Genomic DNA, 20,059 nt, shown 5'->3' on the forward strand with positions numbered 1-20,059 from the left:
TATTGATTTCAGAGAGGAAGGAAGTTGGTGAGAGAGATTGAAACATCAATGATAAGAGAATCATTGTTTGGCTGTCTCCTGCATGAACCCCACTGGAGATTGAGTGGGAAACCCTGGCATGCACCCTGACCGGGAATCGAACCAGGAACTCCTGGTTCATCAACCACTGAGCCATGCTGGCCGGGCCATCCTTGACTGTTTTGCCCAGGAGTCTGTTTAGTGCTGCTCTTAGTGAAATTGCCATCTCTAGCTACCTGGTCCCACTGGAACTCGTAAAAGCTGTGCTGTATTATCATTCTTACAGGCATGGCATCTTTCTCTACTACCCCACCTCAATTCTTTGACCTAAGAATTCTTCTAGGAAGTTATCCCTCCACCATAATCAGACAAGCATAAAAAGATGTATATGTAAGGATTTTTCAGCCTTGCTTATGGTAGAAAAAATTGATAGCAAACCACATGTTCCTTCACTAGGGAATTAGTTGTAATGCAGACAGATACCAGTGCAGCCATAAAAAAGGATGACGTTACTCTGTATTGACAAAGGAAGTTGTCTGGGATGTGCTAAGTGGAAAAATAACATAATAGGCTAAGGTTATAAGAGTTTATGTTCTGGCTACGATGAGATCACTATTTTTGTGTAAAAATAAAGTGGATGTTCTTGGGAAAAATCTGTTAGGAAATACAGTTTTCATTTTTGTGTGATGGGATTAGGGGTTGGTTTTTTTTTTTAATATATATATATTTTTTATTGATGATAGAGAATCATTGATTGGATGCTTCCAGCATGCCCCCTACTGGGGATGGAGCCCGCAACCCAGGCATATGCCGAATTGTGATTTCCTGGTTCATAGGTCGATGCTCAACCACTGAGCCACGCCGGCTGGGCTGTTTTTTTCTTTTTCTTTATACTGTTCTATAGGTTAAATTTTTGTAAACAACAACAAAAAGCGAAGGGGGGGAAAGGGAGATGTGGAGTATTAGGAAGTGCCTACAGACAATTGTAAATGCGTAGCGCAGTGCTGAACTCACTGTTGCATGCCTGTCTGTTGAATGAGTTAAATCCAGAGCTGAGTCTTCGCCGAAGACAAGTTTTTGTCCTCCTTTTTTCAGAGCAGAGTGCTGAAGCTGTCTTCCTTGCACTGGTGTGTTTGAGAATTAGGCCCCACAATGTCAGGAAATGCAGTACGTCAAATTTTGACAGCTACTTGGCCTCTCTGTGCACCTGTAACTTCCTGTTCCTGTTTTTTGTGTGGTGTGCCTATTGGGCAAGATGACTTAACCTCTTTTGAATGGTACTAAGAGCCTTGTTAATGTTTGCTGTTGCTAGGAGTAGTATTCTTATTATAAAATGCTTTTTTGTTATAAATTTTTTTTTTTTTTTTGGTTAATCCTCTCTCGAGGATATATTTCCATTGATTTTTAGGGAGAGTGGAAGAGAGAGGGGAGCGCAGAGAGAAACACCAATGTGAGAGAAACACATCGATTGGTTGCCTCTTGCATGAGCCCTGACCAGGTCCCAGACCTGGAGGAGCCCGCAAACTAGGTACGCGCCCTTGACCGGAATCGAACCCGGGACCCTTTGGTCGGCAGGCTGATGCTCTACCCACTGAGCCACGCTGGCCGGGCTGAAATGCCTTTTTAATGATTGGCTTTTATTACCTTTTTTGTTTACTAACAATAGTGCGTTGTCCTGGACCACAGTTAACAAACATGGAAACTCAAAGGCTTTCCAGGACAGCAGGGCTTTCTGGGCTGTCAGTTTTGAAATGTCCACACTTCATGATTTAGGCTTCTGAGTAATATAGACAGAAGACACTCAGCCTGAACATGTATTGTTGGCCGTGGTATAACATATGATATATGATGAACAGTACATGTTCAGTATTTATTGGGATGTCTTTCCTGATCTCTTTATATGGTACACACAGGTTAATTGTAGAAACGTGCTGTGATAAATTTTTGGTTCTTATCCTTCTTGACTGTTTATTATGATTGGTACTATTGGCCACCTCCTCCATGAAATACTTTTGTTATTTTGAGTTTGATTTTTTTAAATTGTTTTTAATCTGCCCAACTAGTCCTCTGTTTTTTCAACTATTCTATCTTCCATATCCTACTAGTGGGCATTCCTTACGATGCAGTCCTTATTTTATCTACTTTCTCTCATTTTCATGGTTCAGTTATTTTTATTATTATTATTGTTAAAATATTTTTTTTTAAATATATTTTATTGATTTTTTACAGAGAGGAAGGGAGAGAGATAGAGAGTTAGAAACATCAATGAGAGAGAAACATCGATCAGCTGCCTCCTGCACATCTCCCACTGGGGATGTGCTCGCAACCCAGGTACATGCCCTTGACCGGAATCGAACCTGGGACCCTTCAGTCCACAGGCCAATGCTCTATCCACTGAGCCAAACCGGTTTTGGCTTAAAATATTTTTTTTATTGATTTCAGAAAAGAAGGGAGAGGGAGAGAGAGAGGAGATAGAAACATCAATGGTGAGAGATAATCATTGATCGGCTACCTCCTGCATGCCCCACGCTGGGGATCGAGCCCGCAACCCGGGCAGGTGTCCTGACCAGGAATCGAACTGTGACCTTCTGGTTGATAGGTCGACGCTCAACCACTGAGCCACACCGTCCGGGCGGTTTCAGTTATTTTGAAGACTCTTTGCTGTAAGATAAACACGGTGTCTTCAAGTGGCCATTTCTCCTCGGATAGCTTTCTAGCACCTAAGATTTCTCACGTCTGAAACTAAACCTCCCTTTTCCGGCACGTGGACATCCCCTCCTCTGTAATGAATGGGACCTTGTTATCCTTTTCCCAGTTACCCGGGCTCCAAACCTTGGCGTCCCCTTGGCCTCCTACATGCAGTGATTCCCCCAGCCTCCCTCCTTTCCTGGAAGCGCCTCTTTGATCTGCTGACACAGCCTGGCAGCGGCCTCCTGAGCTTCCATCTCCCCGCCATTCGCTGCATCCTGTGTCTTGTCTCCAGTCAGATCTTCCCGGGGCTCTGAGGCTCTGTTTTCACTCTTTGGCTCCAAAGTGAGAACTTCTCTGTGGCCTGCGTATCAGGTTCAGACTTGCCTGACTCTCCAGGGCCTCACAATCTGATTCCGTCCTACCTACCCAACCTTGCTTTCCTGTTTCTGAAATGTATTCTCTGCTGTTTTCGGGGAGGTTGGCTCACGGCGACTGGGATTTTCACCTTTCAGGGGAGGACATCCCAATCTCGGGAAGTAAGCACGTGGAACTGGAAAAATTATCAAAAAGGATGATTCTGATACATCCCATTTCTTGGGGGTAGGGTATGTGTGTGTGGAGGGGCAGTTCTTTCCAGTGGAGAGGCAGGATGATTATGGGATGAGCATCAAAACAAAGAATTGGCCCTGGACGATTTGGCTCAGTAGATAGAGCATCGGCCTGCAGACTGGAGGGTCCCGGGTTCGATTCTGGTCAAGGGCATATGCCTGGGTTGCGTGCTCCATCCCCAGTGGGGAACATGCAGGAGGCAGCTGATCAATGATTCTCTCTCATCATTGATGTTTCTCTCTCTCTCTCTCCCTCTCCCTTCCTCTCTGAAATCAACAAAAATGTATTTAAAAACAACAGCAATAAAACAAAGAATTGAACACAACGTATTAAGTGCTGTAATAGATACGTAGTGCTGTAGCATCTCCCCCTGCCTTGTCAGAATTCTTCTAATCACCTTATAATTCAGCCTTTCACTTCTCCAATCCTTCTCCCCCTAAATTACAGGTTGAGTCGTGAGTGGTGCCTCATTACCATGAGAATAGGTTTTGAACTTCAAGGCCATTCACACTCTAAAGCTACTCTGTTCCTATCCCACCTCATTCACAAATGCGTCAAGTATAGAGCTCCTTCGAAGATACAGCAGTGAGCAGCCCGGAGCGGGCCCCTGCCTTCATGTGGTGTATGGGCTGGTGGAGGAGTCAAGCAGATGATAGCACAAGCGATTGATTGATTGTGCTAAGTGCTGCCAAGGAAAACGACCCATCACCCACAGTCCCATACTGTACACCCTCTATTCTAGCTCCTTCATCTCAGTGTCTTCCCACTTCCCCCAAGCAGTACGACATAGTGTAATGTTTGATAGTTTTTTCAGTGTCTAGATGTAGTGGTTTGCACAGATGGAAGCACTTAGTACAGTGGTTCTCAACCTTCCTAATACCACGACCCTTTAATACAGTTCCTCATGTTGCGGTGACTCCCAATTTCATTGTTACAAATTGAACATAATGAAAGCATAGTGATTCATCACAAAAACAATATGTAATTATATATTTGTTTTCCGATGGTCTTATGCCACCCCTGTGAAAGGGTCGTTCGCCTCCCAAAGGGGTCGCGACCCACAGGTTGAGAACCGCTGACTTAGTAAATGTTCTGTGGAATTCCTACCCAGTCTAGGCATGGCAGATGGTAACGAGGAAGATTACAATCCTTCAAAGCCAGTGTTTTATTTATTTATTTTAAATAATTCTTTATTGTTGAAAGTATTACATATGCCACCTTTTCTCCCCCATCGGCCCCCTCTAGTTATCCCGCCAGGCCCTCACCTACCCCAGGCCCTCACCTCCCCTCACCATGAGAATAGGTTTTGAACTTCAAGGCTATTCACACTCTAAAGCTACTCTGTTCCTATCCCACCTCATTCACAAATGTGTCATGTATAGAGCTCCTTCCATGAACTTGGTGCTGGGCTTGGCATGGAAGATACAGCAGTGAGCAGCCCGGAGCGGGCCCCGTCTGTGGCCATGGGCCATGCATGTATGCATACAAGGTCTTTGGTTGATTACCGCCCAGCCACCCACCCTCCCCTACCTGCACTCTGATCCATGCTTCCATGTCTCTGGATCCGCTCCGTCCATCAGTTTATTTTACTTAGATTCCGCATATGAGTGAGATCATGTGATACTTGTCTTTCTCTGACTGACTTATTTCACTGAGCGTGATACTCTCCAAGGTCCCTCCATGCTGTCTCAAAGCAAAGCCAGTGTTGTAAACTGGACTAGAACTTGGGATTGATTTGCCCATGACTGAGTCTGTAGTGCATAAGTGACTTTCATATACCCAGGGACATTCAGTGGGTTGACCAAATAAGGTTTTTTTCAAATAGTGTTTTTTCATTCTGTATTGTAGCATTTTATTCCTTGCACTACTTATAGTTAAATGTCTCTTCACCCTAATGAAGTTATTTGCTGAATGCCAACAACGTTTGCTAACTGTCCGATGTTTTATTTGTGTTATTGATGATTGGTGAGTGATCAAAAGAAACCCAGTGGATGGATACTTACTCTGCTGCTTTTATTTCTCCTCAGATTTTTTACCCAGAAACTACAGATATCTATGACCGAAAGAACATGCCGCGATGTATCTATTGTATCCATGCACTCAGGTAATCAGATTTTCTTGGTAAAATAAGCAGTGCACAGAGAACAGATCAGTGGTTGCCAGAGGTGGGGGTTGAGGGATGGGTGAAATGAATGAAAGTGGTCAAAAGGTACAAACTTCTAGTTATAGAATAATTGAGGCCTGCCAATGTAATGTGCAGTGTAGTGGCTATCCTATATAATAAAAGGCTATTAAGCAAATTGACCGAACAGCAGAACGACCGATTGGTATGATGCACACTGACCACCAGGGGGCAGATGCTCAATGCAGGGGCTGCTCCTGGTGGTCAGTGCGCTCCCACAGGGGGAGCGCCGCTCAGCCAGAAGCCGGGTTCACGGCTGCTGAGCAAAGCTGTGGTGGCGGGAGCCTCTCCCACCTCCGTGGCAGCACTAAGTATGTCTGACTGAGGGCTTAGGCCAGCCGTGGGCAAACTACGGCCCGCGGGCCAGATCCGGCCCGTTTGAAATGAATAAAACTGTTGAAATAAAAGACCGTATCCTTTTATGTAATGGTGTTTACTTTGAATTTACATTAGTTCACACAAACACTCCATCCATGCTTTTGTTCCGGCCCTCCGGTCCAGTTTAAGAACCCACTGTGGCCCTCGAGTCAAAAAGTTTGCCCACCTCTGGCTTAGGCCCACAGGTAGCAGTCCTAAGCCGTCAGTTGGACATCCCCTGAGGGCTTCCGGACTGTGAGAGGGTATAGGCTGGGCTGAGGGACAACCCCCCACCCCGAGTGCATGAATTTCGTGCACCGGGCCTCTAGTAGTTAATAATACCGTGTTGTATATTTGAAAGTTGCTAAGAAAGTAGATCTTAAAAGTTCTCATCACAAGAAAAAAAATTTACAACTATATTTGGTGACACATGTTAACTATCATTTCAATCTTATATCTATGAAATCGTTATGTTGTATACCTGAAACTAATAATGTTGTATGTCAGTCATATCTCAATTTTAAAAAGCAGTTTAGGAATAACATCTGAATTGACTATGTAGTTTTTTGTCTATGGAAAAGGGGTAATGAAAAAGGTTGTGCATTAGCTTCAGAATTTTTAAGTAGAATAGGATACTATTATTCTAACAAAATCGTGAGAAACAGCTGTGTTTTTCTAGGGTGCAGGAAGAAAGGATTATTTATTTCCATAAAAGAAGATAATTCTGGTGTGAAAACATAGTATAATCTTTCATTATTGATCTGGGGTTTCTGTGAACTATGCATTTCCCACGGGATGCAGTCCCTTTTTAATTAAAATCTCTTAAAAATTACAAAAAAATATATACATTTGAAACTTTTATTGTTTATCATTTTGTTTCAAGCTGATAAGCTGAGTTACAAAATAAACTATGTCTTGATGCTCTTTAGTAGTACAATCAAATTTTGGCAACATCTTCAAATAATACCAGGAAATATCAAATGGTTGATTTATAATTTATTTAGTCATTTACGTCCTCACTAAGCCATTTGTTCTTTAAATAAGTTTTATGCCAAAGAAATAAATAGGAACTGAAACAAAGAAAAAAATTTTTTTCACCATTTTATAGTAAACTAGAGGCCCAGTGCACGAAATTCATGCATAGGTAGGGTCCCTGGGCCTGGCTGGTGATCAGGGCTGATCAGGGGCCTTCTGGCTGCCGGCCGGGGCTTTCCTTCATTCTGTGCTGCCTCCTGGTGGTTAGTGCATGTCATAGCAAGCAATCGAACTTCTGGTCGAACTCCCGAGGGGACAATTTGTGTATTAAGTTTTTATATATATAGATTTGGAAGATGACTTAGAATCAACAAAGCACAAAATCGTAAGGAAGAGACGATGTATATGGAGGCGGGTTTAGGATGGGTGGGAGTAGGTGCTTATAATAGTATTTCGGAGTGGTCCCCATTTACACGATGGCTGTGGGACTAAAGGAGAAGGCAATGGAACATGCGTGTGAGAGTTTTTGCTCGGGCTGCTCATTTTATGTAGCATGCTGTATGCGTGCTTCATGTTAGTTATATTTACATGAATGTATGTATAATATTGACATTGTATAATAAGTAGCCTGTTGCCTTCATTGAGATCAAACATGTGCCAGATGTTGATTATCACCAGAACCCACAAAAGTGTGAAACCCACAAAAGAAAGACTATCCCTTAGGACTAGGGAATCTCTTCTGTGGACCACGGCATTAACCTTCTTTCTAGAAGGTTCCCTCCGTAGGCTCTTTCCTCCTGGTCCATCTGCCACCAGAGCTGTCTTTCCAGAACAGCCCAGCTTATATCAGACCCTCCATAAAATATTGGATGGCTCCGTTCCAGGCTCACCCGCAGCCATTCCCTCCGCTGCAGCTGTGCGTCCGTCTTCCTACCCAGTGCCATGCTGTGCCTTTGCCAGACTGCCCTTCTCCCCCTAACACCTCAGATACATTTTTTGATACATTTTTTTAAAAAAAACTTGTTATCTTTCAGGCAGAATTAGCCACTTCCCTGCTTTGTGCTCCTCTAGCATTACTTTGTAGATACCTCTTCCTTCAAGTCTAGTGCTTGTTACATTGTACGCTGGTTATTTGTTCTTATATGTCACTTGTTTTTTGTGGACTCCTTGGGTGCAAGAACTGTTTCCTTTAATTCTTCCCTTATCTTTGTGTCTGTAGCACTTAGATGCCTCGCGTATATAGTAGGTAAACAAACAAAAAAAATGTCCAATCATACATTATAGCAAGTTTTCCTGCCCCTCCTTCAGCTGAAGGGGAGACTCTCGGCCCTATAAATAAATGTAGAAGGGAAGTGGTACTTGCCCTTTATCAGATGACTTTGTGTTTGTCTTGGCTGAGCCGGTCGTCTTCGCTCCATTCCCACTGTCTGTGAAATTTTATGATTTCTCCAGCTCATGCCTTCGTCTAAACTCCTGTAGTTTGTGGGGTGTTTTTTTTTTTTTTTTTTTTTTTTGTCTTTAGTTATATGTTATTTCTTCCATAATTTTAATCTTTCTCTCTGTTACATTATTAGCATCTTAGGGACAGAGGTCATGCCTTACATTTCCCCCCCTCCAGGGCACACAGCATAATGTTGAACAAACAATGGTAACATGAGGATTCTTTAAAATGTTTAGGAATGGGTGATATCTAGGGGAATTTTCATAGTGTAGGAGTTTGACATGTGTGAGTCTAAGTCAAAACCAGATGCATTCTTCGGATTAAATTCGTGGTGGGTGAGGTCTGTCCGTCTATAACCTTGAGAAGGCCGTGCCTCCGAAGGGGACCTAACTTGGCAGGCACAGAGGCCCAGCTGGCGAATTCCTCTCGGCCAGCTCTTAGCCACTCGTCCCTGCAGTGTGCCCTGGGTCCCAGGTCCTCAGATTCTCCGAAATGGAGATGAAGAGTTAACTGTGCCTTTCTAATGACGGAGTCCAGAGTCCGAAGAGAAAGGGAGGAAGTCAGCTATTGTTCACCATTTCTCTTCAGTGTGCAGTCCGTGCTTAGAAAGTATAAACAGAGCAGTGCGTTCTGCTTGGCGGCTTCTGATTTCTTTCCTCCCTTAATAGTGATTTTCCCGGAGGGTGGCTTTGGCAACACTTGATAATATGTAGGAAGCGTGTATCCCTGCTTGGAGCCTCTTTCCCATAAAACACAGCCTCGTTCAAGGCAGGCTCCTCACTTCACTCCACTGGGCGAGGCACCGCTCCCTTCTGGGTCAACAGTAACAGAGAAGCATCATCTCCCTGTGTTCTCCCTTCCCCCCTCCCCTGCCTTTCAGTCTTGACTGGCATTATGCCAGCGATAGTCACTGTATTTAGTCACCTGAAAAAATTACTCTTGTAGATTACATTCTACTCTCAGATAAGACCCCCATTCTCCATTATTCCAATTACATGTGTATATGTTATCTTTCTAAGAACTGATTTTGGGATCATATCCAATGGTTCTCAACCTTCCTAATGCCGCGACCCTTTAATACAGTTCCTCACGTTGTGGTGACCCCCAACCATAAAATTATTTTCGTTGCTACTTCATAATTGTAATTTTGCTACTGTTATGAATCGTAATGTAAATATCTGATATGCAGGATGTATTTTCAGGGGTCGCGACCCACAGGTTGAGAACCTCTGATAGACCCACAGATCTTTATCTTAAATTAAAAAGAAAAAACAACCCTAAAAGCCCTGAGAACTAAGTTTAACTTTGGTTCAACCTCATTTGTGGGCAAAATCTGATCAGAATTCATTGAGGTTATTTAGAATTCATGTACTTGGTATGATTATATGGATGTTTCTCTGCAGAAAAGCAATGTATTTGTTTAGGGGGGCTGCCTCAAAGCTTGCTGGGGTTTTATAATCCTGTGTACACTGTAAACCTTTCTGCTATCTGAGAAGTCCTAAATCCATATCTGGCCCAAAGATTTTAGATATGGGATCGTGGGCCTGTACTAGATTCTGCTTCCCAATCAGCTGCTGTGTTTGAGTTTCAGAGCCTTTATTAATCATCTTTTATAAAAAAAACATATATTTTATTAATTTTAGAGAGAAAGGGAGAGAGAGATAGAAACATCAATGATGAGAGAGAATCATTGATTGGCTGCTGCTGGCTCACCCCTTACTGGGGATCGAGTCTGCAATCCAGGCTTGTGCCCTTGACTGGAATTGAACCCGGATGCTCTATCTACTGAGTCAAACCAGCTAGGGCTAGTAATCATCTTTGAGATTAGCATAGGGACTTCAGAGTTACTCTGCTGTCAGCAAAGATAACTGAAATCCGGATAGGCTAGCACAGCTCCCCGCCCCTGTTGCCGTAACATACCGCTTAAATAGGAAAAGAGAAAAGGAAAGGAGATCTGAGCTCCGTTATAGGCCGATGGGCAGGGGCACCTAACAGCTTATTTGTAAAAGTGGGCGCAGGAGAGCGGGAACAAAGCCAGAGAAGTGGGGGTGGACCGTTAGCATTTGTGAAGCTCCAGCTTGGAGGTTTAGTACTTTCGATTTTGGGCAAGAAGATCTAGGTGGCCATGACGATTGCACCCATAGCTTCAGCATCTCCTTAAAATATTCCTAGTACTCAAAACGAGATCACGGAAAGATGGCACCGGGGCCTTACCTTCTCTCCCTTTCACACGCTGGTGATGTTGTTGGAACACCTTTAATTTACTGCCGAGGACATTGAAAGCTAACACACTTCTTAAGGCTGTGAAGGTGACATTCACTTTCCTGTTTTAAAGTAGGAATAAGAGGGAGAAATTCCTGGAGAAAAAGAACTCATACTTTAGGTAGAACATATTATGTGGGTAAAATATAGAAAGGAACATTTTATACACTGAGTGGCCAGATTATTATGACCACCCCATCTAGTACTTCATTGACACTTCCAAAAATACTGAATACTGAAAACTTCCTAAGCAAATACTCTCAAGGTTTTATTATTATTATTATTTGCATAACTAATTCACTTCATTGTACTGATGGGTTGGTCATAATAATCTGGCCACTCAGTGTATGCACAGGAAGTTAGTAGCTTTTCTGGTTTGGAAAATTTATTTAATAGATTCAAAATCTTCTGAGAGAGGAGCCTTGTATAGTTCCATCTTGAGCATTGTACTCTGAAGAAAAGCACTTAATCATAATATGATTTATATTTGTACTTACCTGAGAAAATTATTAGCTACTGTGGATGCATAAATTGGAATGTATGTTCAGAACATTTGTGGGTTTTTGTTTTTGTTTTTTTAGATTATACATTTTTTTATACAATATAAGTTCTGAACAGTTCTGTGAATGTAATATGCATTATAAATATTTCTGTTTAGATAATACTGAGGTTTATAGATTATTTGCAAACCATTTTACTGAGTTTCTGTGGTTTGTTTCTTAGATACTTTTTAAAAAGTATATATTCTTATCGATTTCAGAGAGGAAGGTAGAGGGAAAGAGAGAGATAGAAACATCAATAATGAAAGAGAATCATTGATCAGCTGCCTCTCGCATACCCCCTGCTGGGGATTGAGCTCACAACTTGGCGTGTGACCTCCTGGTTCACAGGTCTACGCTCAACCACTGGGCCCCTCCAGCTGGGCTTTTAGATACTTCCTATATCCTCCCTGATTGCTGGACTGTCAATGTCTTGTTCATGGCCCTCCCTATAAACTGTCCTTCTGATGTCTTCTCATTTATTGATTCTGATGTTGGGGCCTTACAATCCAGTTAACTTAACTCGGGCTTATGTGCATTTATTTATTTATTTATTTATTTATTTATCTATCTATCCATCCAGTCCCTCTGAGATAGTGATTGATATTTATTAATATACTAGAGGCCCGGTGCACAGATTTGTGCACCGGTAGGGTCCCTCGGCCTGGCTGTGCCCTCTCACAATCTGGGACCCCTCGGGGGATGTCGGACTGCCGGTTTTGGCCTGATCGCCGCAGGCCAGGCTGAGGGACCCCACCACCGGTGCACAAATATGTGCACCCGGCCTCTAATAAAATCTTTGGTTAAGATTCCTTCCTTCCCCCTTCCCTCTGAAACGCATCAGTCTGTTCCATGCTTCCATGCCTGTGCGTTGAGCGTCTGCCCCCTGGTGGTCAGTGTCTGTCATAGCTACCGGTCAAGCAGTCAGCCAGTCGCTTAGGCTTTTATATATATAGATGCAAGGCTCTGAGTAGACATTGGTGAACAAGGTTTTTATTTATTGTCCCTGCCTTCGTGAAGCTGAGAGTCTAGTAGATTTTAATTTAAGAGGAAAGTATATATATGTACTCTATTTAAAACTCTTAAATTACTTGATACTTTTTCATTGGTAATAAGAATTTAGTTTAAATATGTTCTTTTAATCTGAATCATTTTCATGAGACTTTTCTAAAATGTCTTGTTACTTCAAACATTGATCACAGGAAGGTAACCCAAAGTGAAGATTCTTCACTAACAATGATTATATTAACATCTATATTAACATTTAATCACATACTAGATTCCTACTGGAACTTGGATTTGAACTTGTGTCTACTGATTCCCAGCCCAGTGCCCTTTGCATTACATTATGTGACTTTTTAGGACAATGTTATTATGTAAAACTAAAAAAAGGCTGTGAGGTAAAGTATGGTAATTGCAATGGGGAATATTGTGGTGTCCTGGGAGTCTCTGTTCAGAATGTTTCCGTTTTTTATATATATATATAAAATTATTAATTTCAGAGAGGAAGGGAGAGAGGGGGAGAGAGAGAGAGAAATATCAATGATGAGAGAGAATCATTGATCGGCTGCCTCCTGCACGCCCGCACTGGGGATGGAACCCGCAACCCAGGCATGTGCTCTTGACTGGAATTGAACCTGGGACCCTTTAGGTCGCAGGCCGACGTTCTATCCACTGAGCCACACCGGCTAGGGCTGAATGTTTCTGTTCTTTATGCCGATTTCCCCCTTTAGGAACAGCAGGGGCAGGTATGGCTGGAGGCCTAACACTTTGCATATTTGTGTTTTCTAGTTTGTACCTGTTCAAACTAGGCCTGGCTCCTCAGATTCAGGACCTGTATGGAAAGGTTGACTTCACCGGTAAGGAGTTGCAATCCCAGCAGGAAATACTCAATTTATGTGGAAATAGCCTGGAGAGTCAACAAAACCGATCTTCATGACGCGGGGCTTTAAAAATACTCTGGCAGCAGAGATGAAAGCAGTATAAACAGCATTCCCCTCTGGGTGGAGGAAAGAACACTAAAATTGGGATTTCAGGCTCTTTCCTCTCAGTTATGACCTGGGTATAATTTGTGAGTCTTGGTTTTCTTATATCTAAGTTGGGGATAATATTAGCGCGCATATATATATATATATATATATATATATATATATATATGTGTGTGTGTGTGTGTGTGTGTGTGTGTGTGTGTACATATATATATATACACACATATATATATACATATATACATATATACATATATACATATATATGTATATATATAGTATTAACACGTAACTTTAAGTGCTTCTGTGCTGTGAAAAAAGCCACTCCTCCAACCCTTTCCTTCCAACAGGCATCTCCTGGGGGCAGAGCTAGGGTGGGGGAGTGAGAGGAGGCAAGGATGACACTTTTGTAATTTTTACGTATTTGGGTAATTTTAGTTTATTTAGCTTCCTCTCATTACCTGCTGTAGTCAGATGCTTGAAGAGATGGGGGCTCGGGGGGGAAAAAGACCAGAGGTGATATTGGTTAGGGGTAGGACAGATTCAAATCTTTCAAACTGGTGATCCTTTCATAGGCCTGGGAGTATAAAAAACGGCAACAAAACTTCTATCTGTGCTGGTTTTCCTCTCAGGGAAGTCGTTCACCAGACCTGGGGCAAGGGCCTGACCTTCCATGTTGTTTTCTTTATCACTGGGCTTCCTGCCGTCGAAACGAAATTGTTTAATAGTCGCTAGTGGTTTTGACTGTAAAAATGGAGATGCCGACCGGCTTGGAACGAATTCACTTCTCGTGGCGCTTCCTTTGATATGGCTCCACTCATAGGTTGATCGTGGGAAATGCCATAAGTAGCCGTTTGGAAAAAGCAGTTTTCAGCAGGGCCATTCTCCTGCTGTAGTTAATTTTTTATGCTCTTGATAATAGTAGTAATAGTTTACTCCTCCTGAGCGCATGCTATGTACCAGGGACTGTGTTAAATGCTGTCTCATTAATCCTTTTAACAGCCCTGAGGGGTAGGGTCCATCTTATCCAGGTTTTGTAGTTGAAGGATCTGTTTCCTTCTCTGAGTTTTGGAAAGGCGCTTAACGTGTCTGCCTGGGTCTCACTTCTCTCCTGTAGAAGAAGAAATCAACAACATGAAGATTGAGCTGGAGAAGTACGGGATCCAGATGCCTGCCTTCAGCAAGATCGGGGGCATCCTGGCCAACGAGCTCTCCGTGGACGAAGCTGCACGTAAGGGAGAAACGGGGCTCAGATGGGACTGTTGCCACCACTTTCAGTGATGGGCACTTTAATGATGGTCTTGGACGTTAGGCGTTTTGCTAGCAAGCTTAGGTCAGTAGATCTAGGTGTTTTGTTGTTGCTTGTGTTTTGTTTTTAAGTATATTTTTATTGATTTCAGAGAGGGAGAGATAGAAACATCAATGATGAGAGAGAACCATTGATTGACTGCCTCCTGCATGTCCCATACTGGGGGTCGAGCCCACAACCTGGGCACGTGCCCTTGACTGGTATCAGACCTGGGACCCTTCAGTCCACAGGCCAACGTTCTGTCCACTGAGCCAAGCCGGCTAGGGCGAGTAGGTCTAGTTTTAAACACCGCTGTTGTCTTTTATGCTATTGTTTGGAAATAAGTGATTGATTTTGATTATAATAGAAACACTTAGTGAGGTCTACATTTTAGTGCCTCTTTGAGGTGCTTATTTTTTTATGGTGTTTACATGATGATGAAGGGCGAGCATTTCCCTAACACCTGCTCCTTGCAAGGCTCTCTTGTGGATATTTCCCTGGGATTTTCCAAATTCAGCGTCCCACATGTGGCTCAGAGCGTTGGCTTTGTGCATCTTCAGGAAGGGACCGGGCTTACAGGACCCAGGGAGCCACTCCTCCAACCCCAGGTGTTATTTCTCTATGAAAGCAAGCCCCCTCTGTCATGTTGTGTGGCAGGGTGGTTGTGTGTGTGTAACGTATATCCTATACTCTGTATCACTCGGTGTTCTGTGCTTTTAATCTATTTGCAGTCCATGCTGCCGTTATCGCTATTAACGAAGCTGTGGACCGTAGAGTTCCCGCGGACACCTTTGCAGCTTTGAAAAACCCCAACGCCATGCTTGTCAACCTTGAAGAGTCCTCGGCTTCCACCTACCAGGACGTCCTCTACCAGGCCAAGCACGACAAGATGACAAATGCCAGAAACAGGGTAAAAGTGGGACATCTCTCCTTTCTTTTTATTAAATATATTTTATTGGTTTTTTACAGAGAGGAAGGGAGAGGGATAGAGACTTAGAAACATCCATGAGAGAGAAACATCGACCAACTGCCTCCCGCACACCCCCTACTGGGGATGTGCCCGCAACCCAGGTACATGCCCTTGACTGGAATCGAACCCGGGACCCTTCGGTCCGCAGGCCGATGCTCTATCCACTGAGCCAAACCAGTTAGGGCTCTTCTTTCTAATTGATGTTCTTTTCTCGTTTGATTTTAAAAATCCATTTTATTGAGGTATAATGTACAGGATAGTGAAATTCACTTATTTTAAGTGTATGGTTTGACGAGTGTTGACAAGTACACGTGGTTATGTAACCATCACCTAAAACTTGCCAGGCCCCTGCAGTAAAAGTCTGTCCTCCATGCCTCACCCCTGACCCCAGTCAACTACCAATCTCTTTTTATCACTATAGCTTTTCCCTGGGAAATTCATATTAATGAAATGGATTTACACAGGATGTAGTCTTTTGGCCTTAGATTCCACTTTGACTTCTACTTTCTTCTTGAATTTTGTGCACACCAATGAGAGGGTCTGAGAGCTGGTCTCTGGATGGGCCCGTTCTGCGCAGTCTGAGGCAGGGCTGTGTGGGTAGGACAAGTTCGCTGGAGCTTCCTTCTCTCGCCTGCCTGGCGCTGGGAGAACCCAGGGCTTGTCCTTAAGGGGACCTGCTTCTTATGCTTTAGTTATAGTACTGTAGCAATCCACTTAGTTCTCTACTACGGAATTAATTATATATATATTTTTTAATCCTCACCCAGGGATATTTTTTCCATTGATTTTTATTTATTTACTAGATGCCCAATGCATGAAATTCGTGCAAGGGGCACAACCCTCGGCAGCCGCAGCGGCTTGCCTCGGCCCTCGCAGCCCTGGCTTCATCCAGAAGGTTGTCTGACAGGATGTCCGGAAGGTCGTTTGGCTGTCTGGTCTAATTAGCATATTACGCTTTTATTATTACAGATTTATTTCTTTATTATTATGAATATATTTTTATTGATTTCATAGAGGAAGTGAGATGGAAAGAGAGAGAGAAATATCAGTGATGAGAGAGAATCATTGATTGGGGGATCGAGCCCACAACCCAGGCATGTGCCCTTGACCAGGAATGGAGCCTGGGACCCTTCACTCCATAGGCTGACGCTCTGTCCACCGAGCCAAACCAGCTAGGGTTCCATTGATTTTTAGAGAGTGGAAGAGAGAGAGAGAAAGACAGAGTAAAACATCAATGTGAGAGAAACACATCAATTGGTTGCCTTCTGCATGCGCCCCAACCAGGGCCTAGGCCAGGGAGGAGCCTGCAACTGAGGTACGTGCCCTTGGTCAGATTCGAACCCATGACCCTTCAGTTTGCAGGCTGATGCTCCATCCACTGAGCCAAACCGGCTAGGGCTTTACTACGGATTTAAGGCACCTCCTTTCCTTGCTCTTGGTTCTGTTACGGTGGGGCAGGAGTTCAGTGTCTTTCTGTGGTGTCCTTGGAGAGCTGAGCTAATCTAATCGCACTTTTAACTCGTTTTCAGACAGAAAACTCTGAGAGAGAGAGGGATGTTTATGAGGAGCTGCTCACTCAAGCGGAAATTCAAGGCAACGTAAACAAAGTCAACAGTAAGTGTGACCCTGAGCCAGGCACCTGAGGGGAGAGCAGTACTGCGAGTGTTGATCTGTTCTGGACGGATGACTTAGTTTATTTCTTGTCAGCGTTAGTGGGCTTGTTTAGGAACTGCTGCTTGTGACTGTTTTGTATTCGTGCCTTCTGTTAGCTGCCGCTGTCTTCAGGCGGGTCCTCACCCCACCTGCTCTCATTGCTGTAGCTTCTAGACTAGTGGTTCCCAGCGTGGGGCACACGCCCAACAGGGGGCAGTTTGAGTTATTAACAGTGGATTTTTTGCATTTCTTATGGTTCTAGGGGCCTCATAGATAGTCTATAAATATATATTGTGACATAGTTATACATTTCAGTTCTCTGTTATATGTTTTGGAACTTTATTTGCTATTTTTTCATATCACTTCATATTATTATTTTCTTAACAATTTTTTAGTTTCTTCCTCAGTCCTTCCACTATCCTTTCGTTCTTTTATCTTTCTCTTTCATGGATGCCATGTTCTTTGGAAGCTTGTTTATTTAGACCAAGTTCATGGCCTTTGAGGCTTCTTCCACATGAATAGTTCACTTTTTGAATAATAAGAATTATATGCCATGGGGGGTGGCGGGGTGGGATTCAGGACGTTAGAGATGCTTAGGTGGGGCGTGGGCAAAAAAAGGGTGGGAACCACTGGTCTAGACTGATCGTTTTGGCTTGTTTCACTCTCACCCTGTGTCATACATGTAAAAAACGCTGAAGAGCAATTTTATCCTTTTTATTTTTAAAGTAATGCACAGTGATAGCTTTGTTTTTCTTTTAGAGACTAGTACAAGTTATCTAGAGATAAACAATAAACAAAAAACCAGACCCCTGTCACCTAGAAATAACCACTATTGATTTTCTTTTTAAAACATATTTTATTGATTTTTTTACAGAGAGGAAGGGAGAGGGATAGAGAGTTAGAAACATCGATGAGAGAGAAACATCGATCAGCTGCCTCCTGCACATCCCCTACTGGGGATGTTGCCTGCAACCAAGGTACATGCCCTTGACCGGAATCGAACCTGGGACCCTTCAGTCTGCAGGTCGACGCGCTATCCACTGAGCCAAACCGGTTAGGCCACTATTGATTTTTTTTATGCACGTCCCTTTCAAAACACATATTTAAACACAAATGAGATTGTACTATTCATATTGATATTTGCATATATGTTGCACACTTTTGAGAAATTTAATTTCTTTTTTGAGAAAATTAATTTCTTGAAAGTGTTATTTTCATGTTGTCTCTCTTCCGCCCAAGAGCCTGCATTGGTTCCTTATGACTCGCCAGACCCAGTGCAGAGCTCTAGCATACAACTCCATGGAGACCCATTTACCCAGTCGTCTCCTGTGTTTATTCTGTTCATTTCATGGCTCATTAAGAGCCTGGCTCTGGAGTTGGACAGACCTGGGGTTTGGTCTCTTGTCCTCCTCAGCAGCGGTGTGGCATCGGGCACCTGGAGAAGAGAATCATGCAGATGATAAGATAATGTATGTAAACTGCCTGGTACTTAATAAGTACCCAATAAATATTAGTATTATTAATGCTTTTTTTTTTTTTAATCATGTGATCTCCCTACTTAAGGCCTTCATATCTTCTCTCTTTTCTAATCTGAATTGTACCCGGCATTCAAGATCCAGTTTAATTCTGACCGTAGTACCTATTCCAACTCATAGTATACACGCCTTTCAAATTTCCCATAGCACAGATAGACTAAACCACACAATTTTTAAAAAATATTTTTTTTATTGATTTCAGAGAGGAAGGGAGAGGGAGAGAGAGAGAGAGAAACTTCAATGATGAGAATCATTGATTGGCTGCCTCCTGCACACCCCTACTAGGTATCCTGCCTGCCACCTGAGCATGTGCCCTGACCAGGAATCTAACCGTGACTTTCTGGTTCATAGGTCGACACTCAACTACTGAGCCACTCAGGCCGGGCCAGTTTTCAAATTTCATAATTAAATATTTTGGGTAACAATTGGTTAATAACGTTTTATAAGTTTCAGGGGTACAACTTGATCATAGGGCATCTGCACACTCCATTGTGTGCTCGCTACCCGAAGTCTGATCTTCTGTCACCATATCCTTGACCCTCCTCTGCCCTCTTCGTTCTCCCTAACAATACTTTTGGAACAAAATTGTCCAAACATGTGGTCCATTTCTGTGGGAGACCTTCTCCTGTTTAGGAGTTCGCTCCAGACAACCACTTGGCGTTTCAGAGGGAACTTAGGCCTGTATTCGTGTCGATGGGTGCCTCTGACTTGGCCCCCACAGCGGTGCCAGGCTGTCTGCATCTGGAAGCTTTTAAGTAGGCCCGGGGCCTGCGTGCTCCAGGAATCTGTGACCTCTGATGAGCAGCCTGGCAGGAGCCCCTGGGAGCTCAATGGCTTCAAGGTTCTTTCCAGTCCCCAGACCTTAGGCGGCTGTGCCGGCCCGGAACAAAGGCGGTCTGGTTCTGCTCCCTAATCTGAGCGGAGAGGCTGGTTTGGGGGAAGGAAAACTCTCCTGGGCTGTTAATGTTAACGTAGTGTTTTCTCAAGCGCTTGCCTTCTCCCTCCGCAGCGTTTTCTGCGTTAGCAAACTTGAACCTGGCTTTGGATCAGGGAAGCGCCCTGGCCCTGTTCCGGATCCTGCAGTCCCCAGCGCTGGGCCTCCGTGGGCTGCAGCAGCAGAACAGTGACTGGTACCTGAAGCAGCTCCTGAGTGACAGGCAGCAGAAGCGACAGGTGAGCAGACCCGGGAGCAACCTGCAGGGTGGGTGCACCTCCGCCTGAACCCGTGCTGTCGTGTTAAAGACACTTCGGAGCCATCTTTTTCTAGTGTAACCTTTTCTCCTGCATAGAAATTAGGTTTTTATTTATTTATTTACTTATTTTAACTAAGAACTTAATTTAATAGAGACTTTTTTTTTAGCTTTAAATTTTGTTAATGGGATACTAACATAGATATGAGGTTGATTGATGTAATGTAATAATTTAAAAGATCAACCTTGCCTTAGTTTTCACAGTTCACAGTTTTGTCTCAGATGTTTATTTATGTTTTGTTGTTGTTTTTTAATCCTCACCGAGGATGTGTTTCCATTGATTTTTAGAGAGAGTGGAAGA

General features: G+C 43.4%; 1 protein-coding gene across 1 annotated transcript in view; it reads left to right on the forward strand.

Annotated features, from left to right (window-relative positions):
* Positions 1–20,059, forward strand: part of IQGAP1 (IQ motif containing GTPase activating protein 1) — a 104,496-nt gene that overhangs the window by 42,000 nt on the left and 42,437 nt on the right. Inside the window, exons 5-10 of the mRNA XM_059678159.1 lie at positions 5,346–5,422; positions 12,866–12,933; positions 14,180–14,293; positions 15,082–15,260; positions 16,850–16,934; positions 19,518–19,681. Coding sequence (XP_059534142.1) covers positions 5,346–5,422; positions 12,866–12,933; positions 14,180–14,293; positions 15,082–15,260; positions 16,850–16,934; positions 19,518–19,681 — 687 coding nt within the window. The remainder of the gene's footprint in view (positions 1–5,345; positions 5,423–12,865; positions 12,934–14,179; positions 14,294–15,081; positions 15,261–16,849; positions 16,935–19,517; positions 19,682–20,059) is intronic.

This window comes from Myotis daubentonii, chromosome 21, assembly GCF_963259705.1.
Source record: "Myotis daubentonii chromosome 21, mMyoDau2.1, whole genome shotgun sequence".
In the NCBI taxonomy this organism is placed as follows: Eukaryota; Metazoa; Chordata; class Mammalia; order Chiroptera; family Vespertilionidae; genus Myotis; species Myotis daubentonii.